This window comes from Lampetra planeri, unplaced genomic scaffold (assembly GCF_965212315.1).
Source record: "Lampetra planeri unplaced genomic scaffold, kcLamPlan1.2.h2 scaffold_1174, whole genome shotgun sequence".
Taxonomy (NCBI): domain Eukaryota; kingdom Metazoa; phylum Chordata; class Hyperoartia; order Petromyzontiformes; family Petromyzontidae; genus Lampetra; species Lampetra planeri.
The window spans coordinates 5,207-24,169 of NW_027613887.1; the positions used below are offsets into that span (position 1 = coordinate 5,207).

The following is an 18,963-nucleotide window of genomic DNA, read 5'->3' on the forward strand; positions in this document are numbered from 1 at the left end:
TCATTTCAGGATGAACAAACTCAGGGTTTTCACTACACCTGCTTCCTGGAGTGGGAAGAACCGCATTATCTACATATGATCATTTTCATAACTTTATTAACAACGTGAAATGAGTGAGTTCATGATGTAAATTACAAAGCTCACGGCAGACGCCGTTGTCTGGAAAAGAGTGGGTGACGCCTCGTTTGCATGACATTAAGTGCATTTGTGCTCATGAGTGTGGTCATGTGACCGTCCTCGCATGACAACTTGTGTCTGTCTGCATCAGAGTGGTTGACTGTGTGTGTGCATGTGTGTGTGTGCGAGTGCTGACTCAGCACCAGATGACAGTCAGCAAATATTTCGTCGAGAGGAAGTCGACTGCGTTCGCTTCAGCTTGACGACACACTGCGAGACCTGAGCTGCATTGCAACACATCGAAAGGAGACGCCGAAGAAGAGGAAGACATGCCTGTGCCAATGCTGTCAAATTATTTGAACCCGTACTCATCACAACTTGGCTTTTTTTTTACCCTTCCAGAGCTGAACCTTGAGAATGCAAACATACAATTGTTCTGCACATGCTGCTTGTTGTTTAACAGAAACACTTGACGACATCTGTTGTCCATGCAAAACTCTCTTTATGAGCTCAAGATTTATGTTATGATACAGAGAAATAGAGAGGAGGACATAAAAACTGAGTGTTTGCATGTTTGTGACTCACCAAAAAGGCATTGAAAGAGTCATAAATGGCGTTGAGACGTTTAGTCCAGGCTGCAATCTGTTGTTGGCCCTGCACAGTCGTACCTGGACACACACACACACACACAGGAAAAGATGTGACACAGTAAGTCAGCTTACGCTGCACATACAATCGATACGGAACACAACTGCAGTAGGGTGCATTTGCTTTTACTTGCTTATGCACGAACATGAATCAGGAGCTGCCAATACACTGAAACAGACACACACACAGAGCAAAACAGAAATAAACCAATGGCCTCTCTCTCTCTCTCTCTCTCTAACATGTAACTGACAAATGACCAAAACCCTTTGGAATCAAATAGAAATCTACACAGCATCTTCCTGGGATCTGCACCAACATGATCCACTGCAGCAGGCAGACCTTCATCACGCCAAACATCCAGTTGATAGAGCTCATAAAACAATGGCCTGAGTCTCTATTTTTCTTGCCTAAGTCAGCTGTTCATGATGATCTGGTTCAGTTTTCTTGCTGTTCAGGCTGTTTGTGATGTGTAAGAAAGGATGTTCCATGGCAGGCAGTTGTTTGTCATATGTAAATGCATAAAAACACGGATGCCATGAACAGGAAGTCAAACTGCAGGCTGGGGGCATTCCAATGCAACCATCACTCTGCTGACAGGTAAATACCTACATGTACATGTAGCAGTAGAACAACACTGACAGAGATGTTTTCAGGAAGCAAATGAAGCTGATTCCACCACTAATCCCTCTCTGCAGTTAGATGCAGCCCTCACAGCTTTAGATTTGCAATGGAAAAAGCTACTTATAAATAAACACTTGACAATTGTGAGTGTCCCAGACAGTCTGCCCCTCTGTTTTTGTGTTTAACGGGCCTACACAAACTACAGTACATGCCGCCTCTTCTTCTTCCTCCTCCTCCTCCTCCTCCTCCACCTCCTCCTCTCTGCAGCAGCAACCTGAGATGCTGTGTGTTCCGCCTGCCGCTCCGGAGCCTCTGACAGCGGCTACAAAATGTCCCACACGCCGGTGGAACCAAGCGGACAACCGCGCTCACCTCGCCGGGGGTCGTGTCAGCCGCTGCCGCCGTGTGTGTGAGTCCGCTGAGCGCTCGGACGGGTCGCTCGGCTCCGCGGCGGCTTGTGTTGCATAGGTTGTTCACTGTGCCTGGAACTGAGCACAGCGCTTTAAATACGCCTTAAAAGTAATGTCGGAAGAAGAGACGTAACGCGGACTTCCGGTGACGTCAGGTCTGATTTGCATAAAGGGGCGGAGTTGTGGCGGTGATATACAAACAAGAGACTCAAGTGGGTTTTATTTTGCTGTTGAACCTTCATGACGTTTGGAGACTGAAATCTAATTCCCAGCTGATTAAAGAAGAACAAATTAATCTAATACCCACTTTTTAAACATAAACTACACAAAGCTGTTAATTAATATTAATTAATACCACTAGTTAAATACAAATTAATCACTGGCAAAATCGTCAACAAACGGCTGGCGGTTGTGCCAGAGCCGATCCCTGTACACCTGAAAAATGCATGTTCATTCATGACAGTCTGTCAGTGGATGTGACCACATAATCATACAGGTGAGGAAATGCACCAGGAAGCTTCTGGAAACACCCCTGTCATCCAGAGGCCTTTGTAATCTTTGGAACTGGAACCGTCCATGACATCACTATGTCCCTGCCAATATGTCTGGACTCCAACTGCCAAATTTTGTGGAGGAATAGGACAACATTCTAGAAACTTCCATCATTCCATCCTCTCTCTGTGAAGACGCAGCATTAAGAAATGTTGGTTACACAGACTACTGAAAGTGAAATTTTTTTCACAATATAGCTGAGCTCCCCCACCACAAGGAGTCGTTGGATTATGTAAGATGGTGTCATGACGCCTGTGGGATCGATCGGGCCACGGGAAACTTCAAACGTTTCAAAAATGAGAGACTGAGATGAACTCTAGTTTATTTCTGACTCCCAAACCATTCTTCCGCTGTAAACACTCATTAGCACACCCAACATCCATTATTCCATGGCTTAAAGTAGAAACACTCAATTTCTGTTTGTGAAACATTTACGCAATTTTAAAAATATGCACTGACATGTTTTTCAAGGCTTAGTGTTCAGAACCAGTAAACTTAAGAATCTCATAAGTTTGAAGTCATAATGTATTAAGGTAATTATCTCATATTTGTTGGGGTCATGTCAAGCTTTTCTTATATAACAGAAATGATACAAATAAGACACAGCTTGACTATTTGTCTTTACTTTTCTTTTTGCTATTCCAGTCTGACACAGACCTACACCCCTCGCCAGAGGGATAAAAGTAAGTTCTGAATACTGTCACGGTGTCAAAATCTAGTCAACTTAATGGTTATTGTTCTAACAGGATGACTTTCTCAGTTTGCAACACTAACAGTACAATTCAGCCCCCCCCCCACACTTGCATGCACTCCTCCCTTCATTTGTGGATTAAAGTAAACTGATTAAGAGCTGCAGGAGACACAGAAAACAACTTATCTTCCCCTGCAGCTGTGGCAGGACTGTGCAGGTCCCGTCCTGCCGCGCAAGATTAACAGCTCCTTATGGCTTTAAGTAAAAAACAGTATCCATCACACCGACACACACACATTTGCATGAATACAACTGCATACATCTGCATATTCATAAAGTTTTGGGGACTGGAAGGTGATTTCTGTGAGCAGAGGAGCAGCTCTATACTGTAGACTAGAGTGTCTTGCTTCTCAGCACAGGGGGAAGACGGATGTTATGAGGATTCAAGAAGTGAAATAGTTGATTCTGTTTGCATTGTTTTATGTTGTGAAGCCACAAGCAGGCAGCCTATCGAACATCTTTTGATATCAAACAGCATCCTCTTGTGGTATTAAGTGCCACATTGCAGGTACATTTTCCCAACGTCAAGGAGTGAGCCAGAACTGCATGCAGAAAAAGCAAGTATATTTGTTAGTGCATAGGAAAGTCACCAAGGACCGTGATTTACAACACATTTGGCTTGAGATCTTTTTCAGTTTATAATGTCGTACTGGAACAAGCATGAGTACAATCCAAAGATTGGACAATCATTTTTTAAAAGTGTCATAAAATCAGTATTTATCAAAACATAAAGTGTATCAATAGTTGCTTCACACTGACCAGCTCTTCAAAATAAAAAAAAATAACCTAAACAGTTTAGACATACTTTAAGCTCCTGGCGAGTGTTGTAAAACTAAACAATGAAATGAGAGGTCTCCTTATGAAACTATGATACTGAACAAATTGAGCAGAAAAAAAAACAAAACACACTTGTGAGCTTCAGTCAGATCTATTTCACTTCCTCTGGAAGTGAAATAATATCTACAATTTGAAGGAAAGTGTAAAGTGCCTATAAATATGCTGTATGCAGATTAAATATGTTTATATAGATGAGACAGGTTTTGAGACAAAGTATGGTTGTCAGCCATTTGTAAAGTAACGTTTAGACCTAGTGCCCAGTAACTACACAGTACAAAAAAAGTGTCTAACAATGAGGTAATAAAGTGAAAAGTGATTCTTTGGATGGTCGTCAAAACATTTGTTTTTCAAATCACAGATTCCAGTTGCTGTCGGACTTAACTCCCCATTAGAGCAGTAACCCATTAGGTTGAACAACAATGACAATAATACAATCAAGAGAACACTGACAAAAATATCAACTTCACTTTTGGGTAAAAAACAAACAATGGCCTCATCTTCTCAGTCTATTTCCTCCACGTGTTAGCACAGTTAGTATTTCTATCCACACGCCTGCTCAGTTGGTGACGTTTAATGTAAACACTCATCTGACTCGTTGCGTCACCTGACTGCCATGTGATTCCTTCACACTGAGACACAGAGGCAAGATGGGGTCAGATCCAAACAAGGATCGTCCTTCTGTTTTCCAGACCAGTTTCCACTAACTTTGAGGGAAGGCAAATATTTTTTACCCATTCAGCAAAACGTCCTACTCCACCTTCCAGATTGCAACTTTCCCATCGTGTTTAGCGGCGCCGCTGAGGATGTAGCGATCCTCAGCAGAGCAAAGCGTCGTCACCTTGTCAGTGTGACCATGGAGCTCTTTCAACACTTGATGCCGCTCACTGTCCAATATATAAATCTTCCCTTTGGTGGAGCTGCGGCCCACACCGCCAACCCACACCTAAGAACAGAACACAGGCTTACAATTAGGTTTTATTTGCAAGTTATAATTCAACTCTAGCAGGTTTTGTGTTTATGGACCTACATGTTTTTTCACTTTAATCATGCAGTAACATCCTGCGCAGTCCTGTAGCACCACACGCTGGAAAGGCTTGGTCATGTCCTTCATGTGCCAAATGCAAACATCTGCAGAGTCTGCGCACACACTCCACAGCTCCTCCCTCTGTCGTACACAACAACACACAGGACTTACAACACAATCTACAGCAGGACATGTGTGTGTGTGTGTGTGGGGGGGGGGGGTACCTCAGCTAACAGCAGTATACAGCTGAATGTAGTTCCTCTTTGTTGCTCTGGCAGATTCAGACGATGTTTCAAAGAGCCGTTCCTCCACACCTCCATTATACTGTCTCTGGAGCCTGAAGTGGGGGAGACAAACAGATCACCCACATTCTGTTCTACTTTCCTCCAAAACGCTTAGAGCGAAAGAAACTTACAGCACCACAATGTTCCACTGCAGCTGAAGACAGACTGCAGGTGATCACAAGAAAGGCGAAAGCTCTTCTTCACCTGAGTTCGAGAGAAAAGTTACTGTGAACAAATGATATATAACGTAGAGTCAAGAGATTAAAGAACTGACCAGGCCAATCAGCTCACACACTAACATCTAGTATAGTATTGCAGTATTTGAAGGCACAGTGTACATTAGGTTTTTATCTACTGTAAGACAAAAAAAATCCCCTCTAGATTGTATAAAACATTGTCAAAGTTGTTCTGAAACAGACCTGTAGAGTGGCGACGTCCCAGACCATGACACTTCCCTCAGCACTGCAGGAGTACGCCACCTGCTGGCTGAAAGGAGGAAATACACCATTGAGCCATGATTTTTGGATTTTTCTAATTTGTTTGTTCAGTTTTCACCTTTAGCCCATCTTTGCTGATAATTCTGACCAAGTTCCTGTAGCTGTAAAACTTGCTCCCCCCACTTATTTTCCGTATCAGGACTCTTCATCCTTTTAGCAAACATTGTTGCCAGGGTTACCAGTACATTTTTAGCTCAACTTGACCCACAAACACACCTTGCAGTCAGATGTGTTATTATATTTAACTATAAAATGTTATAATTGACTAACATTTAAGAGAAGAGGACACGTATGTGTTTGTTACCTGTACTTGTCGACATCCAGTGCCAGTCCGGTGACCTCTGCCCTGTGTTCAGTCAGCTGTCTGTTACAAACCATGGACACCATGCTGATGATGTAGATAACCGAGTCGTCAGAGCCCATCCACACTTGGTCTTTATCAACTCCCAACATGCAGTTCTGACAGGAATGAGAGTTGAGCACTTTGATCAAATTACTGCGTGAGGACAAAGGATGTTTACTACTTTTGATACTACTTTTAATGTGATGGCAAATTCAATAATACAGAGAATTCAACTACACATATTTCACACCAGTACAACTCTGCAGTTATCAGGTGGGAGTCTGGAGAGAGTGATCTCTGTTTGATGGAAAATGTAATGCTTTGTGCATAACCTATATTTTCCACTTGGTGGCAGGATTTCTCCACCGCAACACTCCCTCATTCTCAGCCACACTCTAAAGTCCCCCACACAGTTCCACTGAATCTCACACTCAAGATTCAATTTCACCAACATGAATGTGGGGAAAAGCAAAAACATTCAATCACATACCACACAAATACGCAAAACTGATTCATGTGACTGTGACCTACATGTGTGGAGAAGACGTAGATGAATTACCACAGCTGCAGACGAACCTTTGCATTCTGGACTTCATTTACTTTAATTTTGACCTTCCCCCGGCCAACACGGACAGGCTGATATTTTGTTGAGTCAAATGTTTGCGCAGAAAACGTTTGGGCTCTGCAGGAATGAAAACTATTCAAACGCCTTTGTACAATCAGCTCGACACTGTTTGAGTGGAGCAACAGGAGGGAAACGCAGACGTGAGGAAAACAGCTTTATCTGAACCTAATGGCAGTGGCAGGCATGTTTATCTGCCCATTCCTCAGTTTAGAGTGGCTGTCCAACCTCTTTGTTTCATGATGGAAAACATGAAGGCGGCAGTGATCTTATGTGAAAAAACACTAAAATTCACTGTGGAATTAAGAGTTTCAACGGTATTATCTGTTTCAGATTCACTGTGTGTGTGTGTGTGGTTTTACCAGTCTTGCGTTTCCGACATGACAAGTGTGTGTGAGAGACCAGCTGGAAGCATCAAACACCATCACTTTTCCACTGCTCACAGACACCCATAACTGCCCTGAAAACACACACACACACACACTCGCATTATATGATCATAACTTCACCACTTCCATATTAATCCACAAAACGAGGACAATGAAACAATGAAATGATCAGTCTTAACCAACTTCAACAACAAGGAATGCGTTGCCACGGTGAAGGAATGGAAACACTTTCGTGTTCAAAACTTTCTGGAGCACAACTCCACCCTGGCTTCACCTAACGGTCAGATTTCCTGCAGCGTTTTTTCACGCACGCTTGTTTAAAAAAAGAAACTCCTGTATGTCATAGGAGGAGAGGAGAGTGAACGGTGGGTGCAGCAAATGAGGAGCAGGAGAGAGCGTGAAGGGAGTGGTGAGGAGAAAGAGCAGTAGGACTGAACTGGCCACATGCCATGAACTCAATTCAGTGACCTATATTCATACCAGAGGGGGAGAAGAGACGTGGAGTCCGACAGAGGGAGGGACTGAATGGCCAGATTTGTTCTGTCCACCAGCAGAGAAGTCAAAGGGTTGTCAGAGACTGAGGACCTCTGTCTGTGGATGAATGTCTCACTGACAACGAATGCAAGTGTTGGATGTCAGTCTGCCACCAGCTGGGGGTCTAAGTGGCCCCAGATGGCCTACGAAGGACAAGGTGTTTGTACTTTCTAGACATTTTCCAGCCTGTCTGTTTACCAGCCCCCACAATACAATCCTGTATCCAAAAGGAAAAACAACAATAAACTGACTTGAATGTAAAACAGCATCATGCAAACATGAATTTATGCTCTGGACTGAAGGGTCCAGACTGGTCCACTAAATAATCTTTAAAATAATCTAGTCTTTTACTTTCCTGGTGACGATGGTGAACAGTCATGTCATCTGTTTTCACGCCATTTGAGAGGGTGTGTAGGTATGCTCAGTTTGGATAATATACAAATACAGACATTTTTTTTTTTGTTTTTGTTGCCTTTACTCCAGTGGAGAATCAGACAGATTTCCCTCTAGCGCTGGCTGAGTTCCTTTCTGACTTCCGTGAGCAGCGTTCAAAAAAAGGCATGTTACTTCATAACAGTGTCTGGACGCAGCAGTGGCCAGTGACTGAGGGAGTGGTAGTTGGATGACAAAGGTCAACTGTGTGTGTGTGTGTGTGTGTGTGCACGGTGTGGTCAAAGCCAAAACCAGCATGTGAAACTGCCCCTGCCGCTCCAGACAGCCAACCAATTGGAACAAGGCTACATGACATTTGCGATCTCAGAGATATTCAGACGTCCTTCGTTAACATGTACAGGAGTTACACAGATGTGTATGTGTGTTTGTACCTGGCATGTATAGAAGTACGTCCACCGCCTGGGGCGCAGCGAGCTCCAGTGACGGGTTAATTTTGTGCTTCAATGTCTCTGCGGTAGTCTTGGGAACCATCATCGGCACTAGAAACACACAAATCAGTTTTGAATACAGGTAACAAACCTCTCCCAGGAGGAGTGGAAACTATCCAGCACAGACAGGCAGCATTAGTAGCTGAACTAGGAGGAAGAATAAGTGACATTTTTCGGAAGAAACCTCACAGACAACAACAAAAAACGGTGTTTCTTACCTTCCATCTTGATGCGGTCACAGTGAGCCAGCTTGGAAGCTGCGTAAATGGCCTTACTGCTCTGGAGGCTGCCCACCACTGCGTCCATTAACAAGGCGTTGGTGAGGGCCTGCTGCATGTACTGAGGGTCCTGGAGGGAAAGTCATATTCAGAATAACATTTTAAACGAGAGAGCCTGTAATTTAAGAAAAAATCCTCTTATACAGTTCCTCTAACTGCTGACTGTTTTAAGAGTGCTGTCAGTTAAAACATCTGGTTTCACAAAGGAAACAGTTTGTGTTTATGTTAACACAATTCTCCCATAGAGACAAACTAAGCTAAATCAGTTCCTGAATGGTGGGAAGCCACATGAGCAGTGATCCCCTCTTCTCCCTCGACCAGTTTCACCTTGTGCTGGTCGGCCATATTGCGTCCAGCCCACATCTCTTTGACCATCAAGTTCCAGAGCTCAGTCTCTGTTTTTAAATTGGCCTCAAAGACCTCCTTCCGTCCCTGAACACGCAACTTCAGACTGGGGATACGCAGCAGCAGAAAGGGAGCTGAAGACACCTTCACCTCCTACGGGGATCGAGATGGACAACAGACACTGACACTTGCACTCCCCAAACCTTTGTCCTCCAGAAAGACCATCAATTCATCCCCCGTTCATCTCACCTCTAAATCTCTATACTGCGCCACCTCCATGTACCCTGGTCGTCCATCGGTCAGCAGAAAAAGCCGTCGCTGAGTCATGGCGATCTTCCCCACGCCGCGGCTCGTCTTTACGGAGGAGGACAGTTTGAAGACGCACTCACTGGGTTCAATGTGCTCCAACACAGACGCAGGCAAACACACCTATCACACACACACACACCAACACAAGACACAGAAGTTTTACCTTCACCTCCCAGTAGTTCACATCAGCCTGGTACAGAAAAGCTGATAAACACAAGATGATTTCTATTGAACTCTTGTTATTAATGTGAAAACACATCTGTGGACGTATGAACAGCTTTTATCACATTCCGTAGAGATCTGCCCTGGTTATTCAACCTGTTACTTAGAAGACGTCTGCACACACCTCCTGGGCCTCAGCCTCAGTCTCCTTCCAGATGGTGTAGAAAACCCGAAACAAGTCCGGACCAACCTGCCTTTGGTGACCTGCAACACACACACACAGGTCATCACAACAACAACTGATAATACTGAAACAGCTTTATAATATAAATGTACCTTTTCATGTGTAAAGAATCTGTGCATTGGCCCACACTCTGCTTACATCTCACAGACAAAACAGCCATTTTCAATCAGCTGCTCAGCAACGGAACATCTCTTACTTTAAGATCATCAAACATTGTAATTCATTGTATGAACCTGTACATGTGACACACAGTAAATGTTTATATGTGGCCCCGTCCACGTCAGTGGCTTGTAATTTACACGAGCCACTATCTCATCCTGTCGTCACACTAATCACTGCGTTCACAGGAATGGTGTCAGCTTTTATAACTAGTTTGGATGCATGTTGTGCTGTGGCGTTCAGAGCAGCAGCATGTTTACTGATTTTTTATGAAAAGCAGTGAAACTGATGCAAAATAAAAACTTCTAAAAAAAATAAGAAGAATAATTTCAGTTTCAATAATAAGTTCTGTGAACATATGCAGTTTTGCTACATGGACTGTGACTAAAAGACAATCTCAAATAAACACAGCATATTATGGGTAATTACTGAGGAACAAATATGACTCCCGGTCGTGTTTCTATTACATAAATATTGTTGAAAGACCATGGCCACAAGTAACAATGCAACACCCATAGGCCGTGCATGAATGATTTTCCAGGTTCCAAAAAGGTGTGAGGAAATAATGAACTCCAGAGAGAAACATTTGCTCGAAGAAGTCGTGAGCACCCAAAGGTCCATGTGAAAAAAATCTTCAGAGCAGCAAGAGCTCTTCCAAAAAGTTGCCTTAAAGTTCAGGTTTCTCAGACCTTAAATATGTAAGTGAATCAGACACAACATTTCAACCCTACAACACTTACCCACAGTTAGAGCGTCAAAGAGCCTTTGAATGGTTCCCTGGTCTTTGACGATACCAGACTCCTGGACACGCTTGATAAACTCCTCCAGCTGCATGTATTTTTTCGGCAGCTGGAAGCGTTTTACAGCACCTTCTTCACGCCCGCTGCTATGTTGCGCACGTTCACGCTCCTGATCCCTCTTGACCCGACTGATGAGCCGCTTGAGTTCTGGTCGTCTGTCCGCCTGTGATCGTGTATTGAGTTACATTTGTTGATTAGTAATACCAGTGCTGCCATAAAGTATTTGTATTGAATTTTTGAACGAATGCACCTGAGTGAAATCTCTCTAAGATTCTATTTATATGTATTTCTTTCAGAAACATTACTGTCTACCTGAGAAATGCTCAACACTAATGTGCTCTCATCAGTTTCCATAATATTCTAAAATCCGACATGTTAATTTGGTTTAAGATGATTAAATACAACAGGCATGTGATTGTTTGTGATGACGAGGACCTGTGCGCGTTCAGATTCCAGCAGTGAGTCCACGAGTGATTTAACCATAGGTGAAGGAAAGATTTCTGAATCAGTCTTGTAAAGGCTCTGGAAGTCCTCCAGTGCATCAAGGCGCCTGTCGGACACGGTGTTCACCAAACCACGCAGGTAGTGATACCTGGAGAGGGGTTAGAAAAGGGTTAAACTGACTGAAATCAGCCATCTCACTAATGCACACTAATGAATTCATCTGCACTAATCACATAATCGCTGTCTGTAATATTTTATCTGCAGTTTGAACAGCAGCTTAAAGCAAACCAGACTAAAAAATTCATAAATACTGTATGTTCCACATATCACATTACCTGGCCAGCAGAGTAGATTCCTCAGGGGGTGTAGTGCTGATAGCTCTGCCCAGGGATGCAACCATGTCAGAGTAGTAGTTTTGAACGTAATGATAGGCCAAAGGAGGAGGGAATTCTGGGAGATGGAAAACCTTCACTGTTTTTTGAAGCGATTTCAACCCTAAAATGAGACATGAAGCTTCATTAGCTGAGTGACCTGCACTGATTTCCACTCACCTCCTCATTCCTCTCAATCACCGACCGATATCAGGCGTCATCTTCCTGAGAGAAGCTGGTCTCCTGGAGCTGATGGCAGCCAGAGTTTCAGCAGCAGGTTGGTCCAGGTTTGGCATGCTGGCTCCGAGCCTCTTACTCAGCCTGTTGTCTGGGCTGGTGTAGCTGCTGTAACCGTTCCTGGACAGCTCAGACATGGGAGGACGTCGGGGAGATTCTGTCATCGCACGATTCCTGCAGGAAGACCACGGGGGTCAAAGTGTGCTGACAAAGAGGGAGTTCCATTGAAGTCGGTAGGTTAAACATGGCACACAGCGTCAAAGTTAAAGTATTTATTGTCATAGTACAGTTGCATTTGAAGCTATTATCTACGCAGCAGGATATAGACGCTGTAACTGTTATATATTAGTTAACATGGCCTGTTTGTATCCCATACATCCTATTGTCAGTTTCAACAGAGAGGAAATTCATTGATAAGATGCATACTGTCATACTGCAGTATTTGTCCCTCAGTGATGACGTCATACCTGTGTGCATGGTTACGTGTTTTCTGCTCCATGCGGCTGAAGGTGTCCTGTTTCCTGTTCAGCCTGTCTCGCAGGAACGAGTGGAAGATATGAGTCTCTAACACCTGGGTACAACAAAGAGAAACATGCAGCACAGTCAGGTTCCCATGTGAGATGCAGTAGGTCTGTATATTTTTAGGTTGCAGTTTACCTTCTTGTAGAAGAGCTGGTCTGACGGCTCCCTGGTCCTCAAAAACTCCTCGCTGTTAAAAACTCTGTGTTCATGGTTTAGAAAGTCCTGGACCCCTCTGATGGAGTCACACAGACAAACATAGAGAAGCACACAAATGTCATCGATATACTTCCTACAGTCACTGTTTGCAGAGCACACACACACACACACACACACAGATCTACCTGAAGATGTTGACTACGAGCTCCAGGAAGATGTTTTGTATCTGCGTGTTCAGTCGGCTTTGCCAGGCTCTGCGCTGAGATCGCAGGACGTTGGCATCGGCACCCGCACCGAGGTGACACAGCTCCAAGTCATAATGAAGCTGAAGAGACTCTGCTCTGAACACACACACACACACACACACACACACAGCAAATTCAGTACATTTATCTAATTCAGTAATTCATCCTGTCTTCTTCCTGTGTGTGTTACCTGGACGTGAAGCACTCAGCTGCAGTGAAAGGAAGAGTTGGCAGGCTGAGAGTTTCAGAGCATGACGACTGGATGATGCCTTCGTCAACATTCACCAGGATCAGATCCTCTGTCTCCTGCACGCCCACACATAGGATACAAACACACGTTGTAAGTTTGTACAGTCAACTCAATAACTGAACAAACACCCAAGAAAACATTAGTAGGTCATGCAGCATTAACGCAGCACACAACTAATAGTGCACAAATGATGTCAAAATAGCTGTACAAAGATTAAAAAGAAATTAGTATTGCTATGAGACATCTCTTCATATCGACCACGTTACTCCACAAAGATCTGACAACTATAAAAAAAGAAAAGACAAAAGCTCTTAAATGAACTGGGTTACAGCTTTATAAGCTGTAGATGGTTCAGAGATATGAGTCAATGCAAAGTAAAAGAAGAATGTGATGAAGTGCACTCACTGCAGCAACCTCCTCAAAATGACTGATGTGACAGCCCATCAGAAAGGCGGTCGGAGCCATCAGGAAGTCCAGCATTCCCCTGGCCAGCACAGGGACGTAGGGGTGCTGCCAGGAGAGAGGCTGTCGGAGGTGAGAACAGAAAAAATTCAGAGAAAATGTTAACTTGTGGTTTATGCTGGAGTCCTTCACAGCTGTCATCGGGTGAACGGTGGAGAACATCCTGGACGACTCTCCACGGCGTTGTAGGGCTTAACTTAAGACTAACCGATTAACTTGGCATGCTTTTGGAGGTTGGAGTACCTGGAGAAAACCCGTGCAGACACCGGGAGAGCATGCAAACCCCAAACAGACCATATATTCCTCAATGTTGGGGTGACACTGACCTGCAGATAAAGCAGGAGACTCTCTGCAACCAGAGTTAGTTTGGCCCAGTCAGCAGAGAAGAAGACCAGCCTCTGTTCTTGGAGGAGGCAGGACAACACCTGACAGGGGGCAGGGACTCAAGAGGTGAACTGTATGTACACATTGTGTACCATGTGACTTCCAACAAGATGAAATAGAGGTTTTACCTGGAGCAGTGTAGTGTGCGTGAAACAAAGGAACGGTAGATGCAGGTCAATGTCGATGATGGGGCTGTCCTGGTCCTCTTTGGATGGAAGGACCACCTGCAGAGGTCGGAGGCTGAAAGACTGACACAGAGACAAGCGTGAACTTTACGGTGAAGGTCAAGCAAAAAGGGCATGTGAGTTAGGGGCTAGAAAGATAACACATCTGACCACGTGTAGCTGCCCAGGAGGTGGCAACGGGACAAGGGACAGCTTGGCTGAGAACTCCTTCATTGTCTCTTCAAAGTCGATTTGTCTCGCAAGGCGTAACTGTGTGAGGACACTGCAGGTGGGATGGACATACACGTCAACAGAGGTGCATTCACAAGAGCGTGTTCCGTTCAGCGCGGTTCATCACCAAGTCAAGCAGTCTCTCAGGGCGTTGTAGTAGGGGAGCTTGGAGATGACGCACACAGCGAAGGGCGTGAAGAGACGGGACTTGGATGAATTCCACCGGTGACCGTTCTGGGCTGAACCTTCTTGACAGGACTGACAGCAGAGATGTTTTATGACATCATCATTCGTTTGTGTATGCGTGTATCATGGTGTATGTGTGTACCTGTACAGATCTGTAGTATTGTGCGACAACTCCATGGGTCCTGTTCCCAAACAGGTCGGTAAAAACCAGAAAGTGATAGTGGTCTTCTCTCTGCTCACTGGCCAACTGAAGACCACCTGACCAACGTAATTCAACACAACTCATGATATTCTACTACAACACAACAGGTGACGCAATGTTCTTATTGCAATGACACAACGGCCTAAGAATAGATTCCATGTGATTCCTTGTGAGAAACTACATGCTAACCCCTCTGGGATCAGACACATACCAGGAAAACATAGCTGTGGCAAAGCGATGAGGTCCAAATCCTTTGGAACACTGATGTCCTCTGTCGCTGAGGACACCTCAGCACGAATGGCTGTCTCTCCATTATGTAGCGTCTCAGCAGTGCGATCTCGCCTCTTCTACGAACAAAAAGCATGAAAGTCACAAAGCTGGAAAAAAACATTTTTTACAATATTTTTAATATTTATAGAAGTTCATGTAGCTATACTACCTTCTTAATAAAGCTTCTCCTCCTCTGCACTCGACTGAATGCTGGACCAATCACGTGACTGGAATTGGTCTCCTTGGAAACAAATGGTGGAATATGGACCTGCAGTACTTCCGCTTCCAGCAGGGGGAGTTCGGCTAATTTATTGTGCTGATGAACCTGCTGGGAAACAGAATTAATAAGAACTTGGTGGTGCTAAAACACATTCAGTATCTAGAACATCTCTGACAATCCCTGACAGACAGAATCCTGCAGATGTGCGTGAACTGTGACTCGCTGACATCACTGTGATCCTTGCCCTGCAGAGAGGCTGCCAACACCTAGATGTTTATATGTTTTGTGAATATTTTACGTGTCTGCTCTGGGCATGTGTACCTGGTATATGTCTCGAAGCTTATCGCTGGAGGCTCCAACCACCACACATGCCTCCAGCAGTCCGGACGGGAGCTCTGCCATCACATATACACACTTACACACTGCACAAAAAGAAGCACAGCAAGGTAAGAAGACGTTGGTTGTCAAAAGACGTTCACTTTACCACAGTAAGATTTTTGAAAATAAACAGACTGGTTATAATATGACAGTCATCAGCAGCGGTGATTCAAATGCTTCAATGTGAGTCACAAATGTCTCCCAAGCCAGACACTGATATCATCTCTTTGAGTTTCAGTTGAGCAAACTTGGATTTCCAAAATGTAGCAATAAAACAGGCAGTTTCCACAAGAAGCAGTATTGAAGAATTCTGTATCCCTAACATCTGAAGCAGTTGCCCTCCAGAACCAAGCATCTGACTTGAATTAGGAGATAAATAACGTTAGGGGACAGTGACTTACTTCTTTTTTCTCCCTTTCAACTCTCACTATCCTGTTTCTTCTTCCTACTTTCTTACTTCTTCTGTTCTCATATCTTTTTCCTATTTTTCCAGTCACTTCCCTCGTTAAAAATGTCCTCTTCTGCTTCGTTGTCCCTCTTTCTCTTTCCTCTGTTTAACCACGCTTTGCTGCTTTTAGTCTTCAGGCCATTCTGGCCTCTGACTAACTCACCTGCTGTGTCATGGAAAGTCATTTATTCCAAGAAAACACTCAGTTTTGTGGACGTGTTTGTGGCACTGAGGTGTCTAGCAGCTTTCTTACACAAACACACACTCCAATTGGAAAATATTTTCCTCTCGAAAGCAAAGCAGTAGATGTACTGATTAATCGTACTGATACTTCTGCACAAACCAACAAAGCACACCGCACGCAGTAGAAACTCAAAACCAACCAGAAAGAAACATCTGAGTTCAGGGGGAGGAGACGCCATGCTGCGAGTGGCAGACAGGCTGCTCAGGAGCTTTAACAAACAAGTTTGGCTTCATATCTGTCACAGAGGAAGCTGCTTTTATGTGGCCGGCAGGACTTTTAATGAAGCAACTGGGCATTTTAGGGAACTACGATGGTTTGAGGAGAGAGAATGTTATCAAAAGAAGTAACACAGGGAACATAAACCCTTGTAGAAATGTGTGTGTGATACTGAGTGATACTGAAGTAAACATCTGGCACTCATGAACATTAATGCCCCAAAAAAAATCAACGTTGCTTCACTGTCTGCATACATTTGTGTTCAGCTGAGGTTTACAATTTCCCACACAAACACAAAGAAAGAGAAATATGTCTGTGAAGGTTCTCAGTCATCCAGGTCATGGTATCTTGCTGGGTTAAATCGTAGTATCAAGTCCAGTTGCCTACGATTTAACCCAGCAAGACAAAGAAAGAGAAGTGCAGGTTTTAACTGTATACTACACTGTTCTGGGACACAGAAGGAGGGTGGACTATTAAAATGGGTGACATGCACCTTTACAGGGCAACAGCCGGCATTTCCTACAGTTATGAGTCCAGAGGCAACATGAATAAGTGCACCATGTGGTGCACTTTGTTTTTCCACCTTTATTTCAGATTCATGCCCGAAACGACTTGTTGAAGTTAGTTAGTAACATATGCAGATGTGGCAACGCTCTGCTGCATTAATTCAACAATTCCTGCATCTCAAAGTAGACGAACTCACACAGTAAGTTCATTATCATTAGCCTTAGCTGCTTTGTGGTAAGATAAAAAAGGACACAGTACGATTACATTACTTGCAGCTAGACGCCTTGTTAACAGGCTCTTTATTGACATAGCAACTTTACAATCCAACTGACCTGAAATTATTCGATCATTTCCACTTGCAGCGAGGATATTCAGCTGAAGAAGGATTAGCTGCCTTCAACTCGGTCGAAAATGTGCTCAAAAAGCCTCGGTCGGAACTGAACAACGAAGTAGTTCTGACTCATATGCTGTGAACACTGATTCAACGCTGGCAAATTCACTCACTGCCACAGCTCTCAGGATAACTGTTCGTCCGTCACCGGTTCGCAGAGACACTTTCAGTTACAGTTCCCCTTTTCAAAATAAAAGCCGTTCGCCGCACGCGTCAAGATGCTGCGTTTAACGCTCTAGTGGCGCCATCTACTGTTGGTGTCTTATACCGCGGGAGAAATGCAGTATTCAAAACACTTGAAATACACAAATTTACATATATTTCTTTTCCTAAGCTGTCTTGTGTGTCAGTTGCTATGCAAACAGGGTGAAATAAAAGATAAACGACATGATGACAAAACATGTATGTATAGATATATAACAGCCAATTGGCCGTCCCGCCGTGATCGTATAGTGGTTAGTACTCTGCGTTGTGGCCGCAGCAACCCCGGTTCGAATCCGGGTCACGGCATTTTGACATGAACGGTATTGACATGTGATGACCGTACGTTAATGGACTTTGTACGGAATCACACACAACAGAAAATGTAATCCATGTTTGTTATGACAATAGCATTTTGGCATGTACAGTACTATAATTAAATACTAATTTAGTTAGTTCTTCGGCAATGTGATAATTCACCAATGATAACAGGATGGCATGCAAACCTGATGACCATAATAACAAATTATGAAAATATAACATTTGTGATCAAAGTACATAACAGTTACATGTAGTGGGCACAAGGTGTCAGCATCTTTTTGTACTGAGGGAGAATTGCTTCTATTTCCTTTCACAATCACAGGCAGGTGAAGTTGAAAGACATATGATCATATTAGGGTGTTGCATTGATACAGATCATATGATTATCAGATATGTGATTAATATGATAAATAGGAGGGGGACACTTTAACATGGTTCATTGCGTTTCTATGTACAGTACCATATGTGAAGAGTAGCACAAAACCTGAATGAATGAATGTTGTCCATATCTCAGGTCCTTTGACGGGAGCATGTTAAATCTGTCCAATCAGTACATGTGACATGTGGCTGTGTGCTGGAGCAGAAGGTGAACGCTGAAGATGTCATAAGACTAAACACACTGATTGGGAGGGCAGGCTCTACTCAGAGGGTGGAACCAGAGTCTGGGGGATGTTTCAGGGAGAAGGAATGCCCAAGAAACATCTCAATATGGTGCACAACACATGCATGCCTCAGCAAAAGACCCATTGTCCCATGGTGCAGGGCTTCTTCCCACAGAAGAGCTTTTCTCCTTGTTGTCACTGGAAGACATTTTCCTTCAGGATAAAAAGTGTTTCTGACTGTGACTCTTTCATTCTCTGCAAGAGCGTATGTCTTTTTTTAAAAAACATGTTACAATATCATGGTACCAGTGGTACTATATGTGTAATGTACAATACTGTGTTATGGCATTTAATTATTTGATTTAGTTGTTTATTTACCCCATTGGCGTTATAGTGAGAATTTAATGCAATATTTGCTGGATTTTACTGTAAAATAGACCTTAAATAACACTGAGTATCTACAAAGCCTTTCATTCATAAGGTAGGATGTTTGTTATACCTGCA

The 18,963-nt window shown here is 43.7% G+C and overlaps 1 protein-coding gene and 1 non-coding gene across 2 annotated transcripts; one reads left to right on the plus strand and one right to left on the minus strand.

Moving 5' to 3' along the window:
* Positions 1 to 4,684: 4,684 nt before the first annotated feature.
* On the minus strand, positions 4,685 to 15,553 carry DENND3 (DENN domain containing 3). The gene is made up of 29 exons (XM_078621799.1): positions 15,473 to 15,553; positions 15,101 to 15,256; positions 14,873 to 15,008; positions 14,602 to 14,717; positions 14,401 to 14,531; positions 14,214 to 14,325; positions 14,007 to 14,126; positions 13,821 to 13,919; positions 13,438 to 13,557; positions 12,973 to 13,088; positions 12,723 to 12,878; positions 12,517 to 12,613; positions 12,327 to 12,430; positions 11,828 to 12,033; positions 11,587 to 11,746; positions 11,243 to 11,399; positions 10,748 to 10,970; positions 9,789 to 9,868; positions 9,383 to 9,562; positions 9,116 to 9,286; positions 8,729 to 8,858; positions 8,421 to 8,561; positions 7,069 to 7,166; positions 6,046 to 6,200; positions 5,664 to 5,730; positions 5,376 to 5,448; positions 5,185 to 5,297; positions 4,964 to 5,101; positions 4,685 to 4,879 (listed from the first exon to the last, which is right to left on the minus strand). Exons 1-29 carry the CDS (start codon positions 15,551 to 15,553, stop codon positions 4,685 to 4,687), a joined length of 3,831 nt encoding a protein of 1,276 aa, XP_078477925.1.
* A 2,220-nt stretch (positions 15,554 to 17,773) lies between these two features.
* Positions 17,774 to 17,845, plus strand: TRNAH-GUG (transfer RNA histidin (anticodon GUG)). Its single transcript has one exon. It is a non-coding gene; the product is annotated as a tRNA-His (tRNA).
* Positions 17,846 to 18,963: the final 1,118 nt, after the last annotated feature.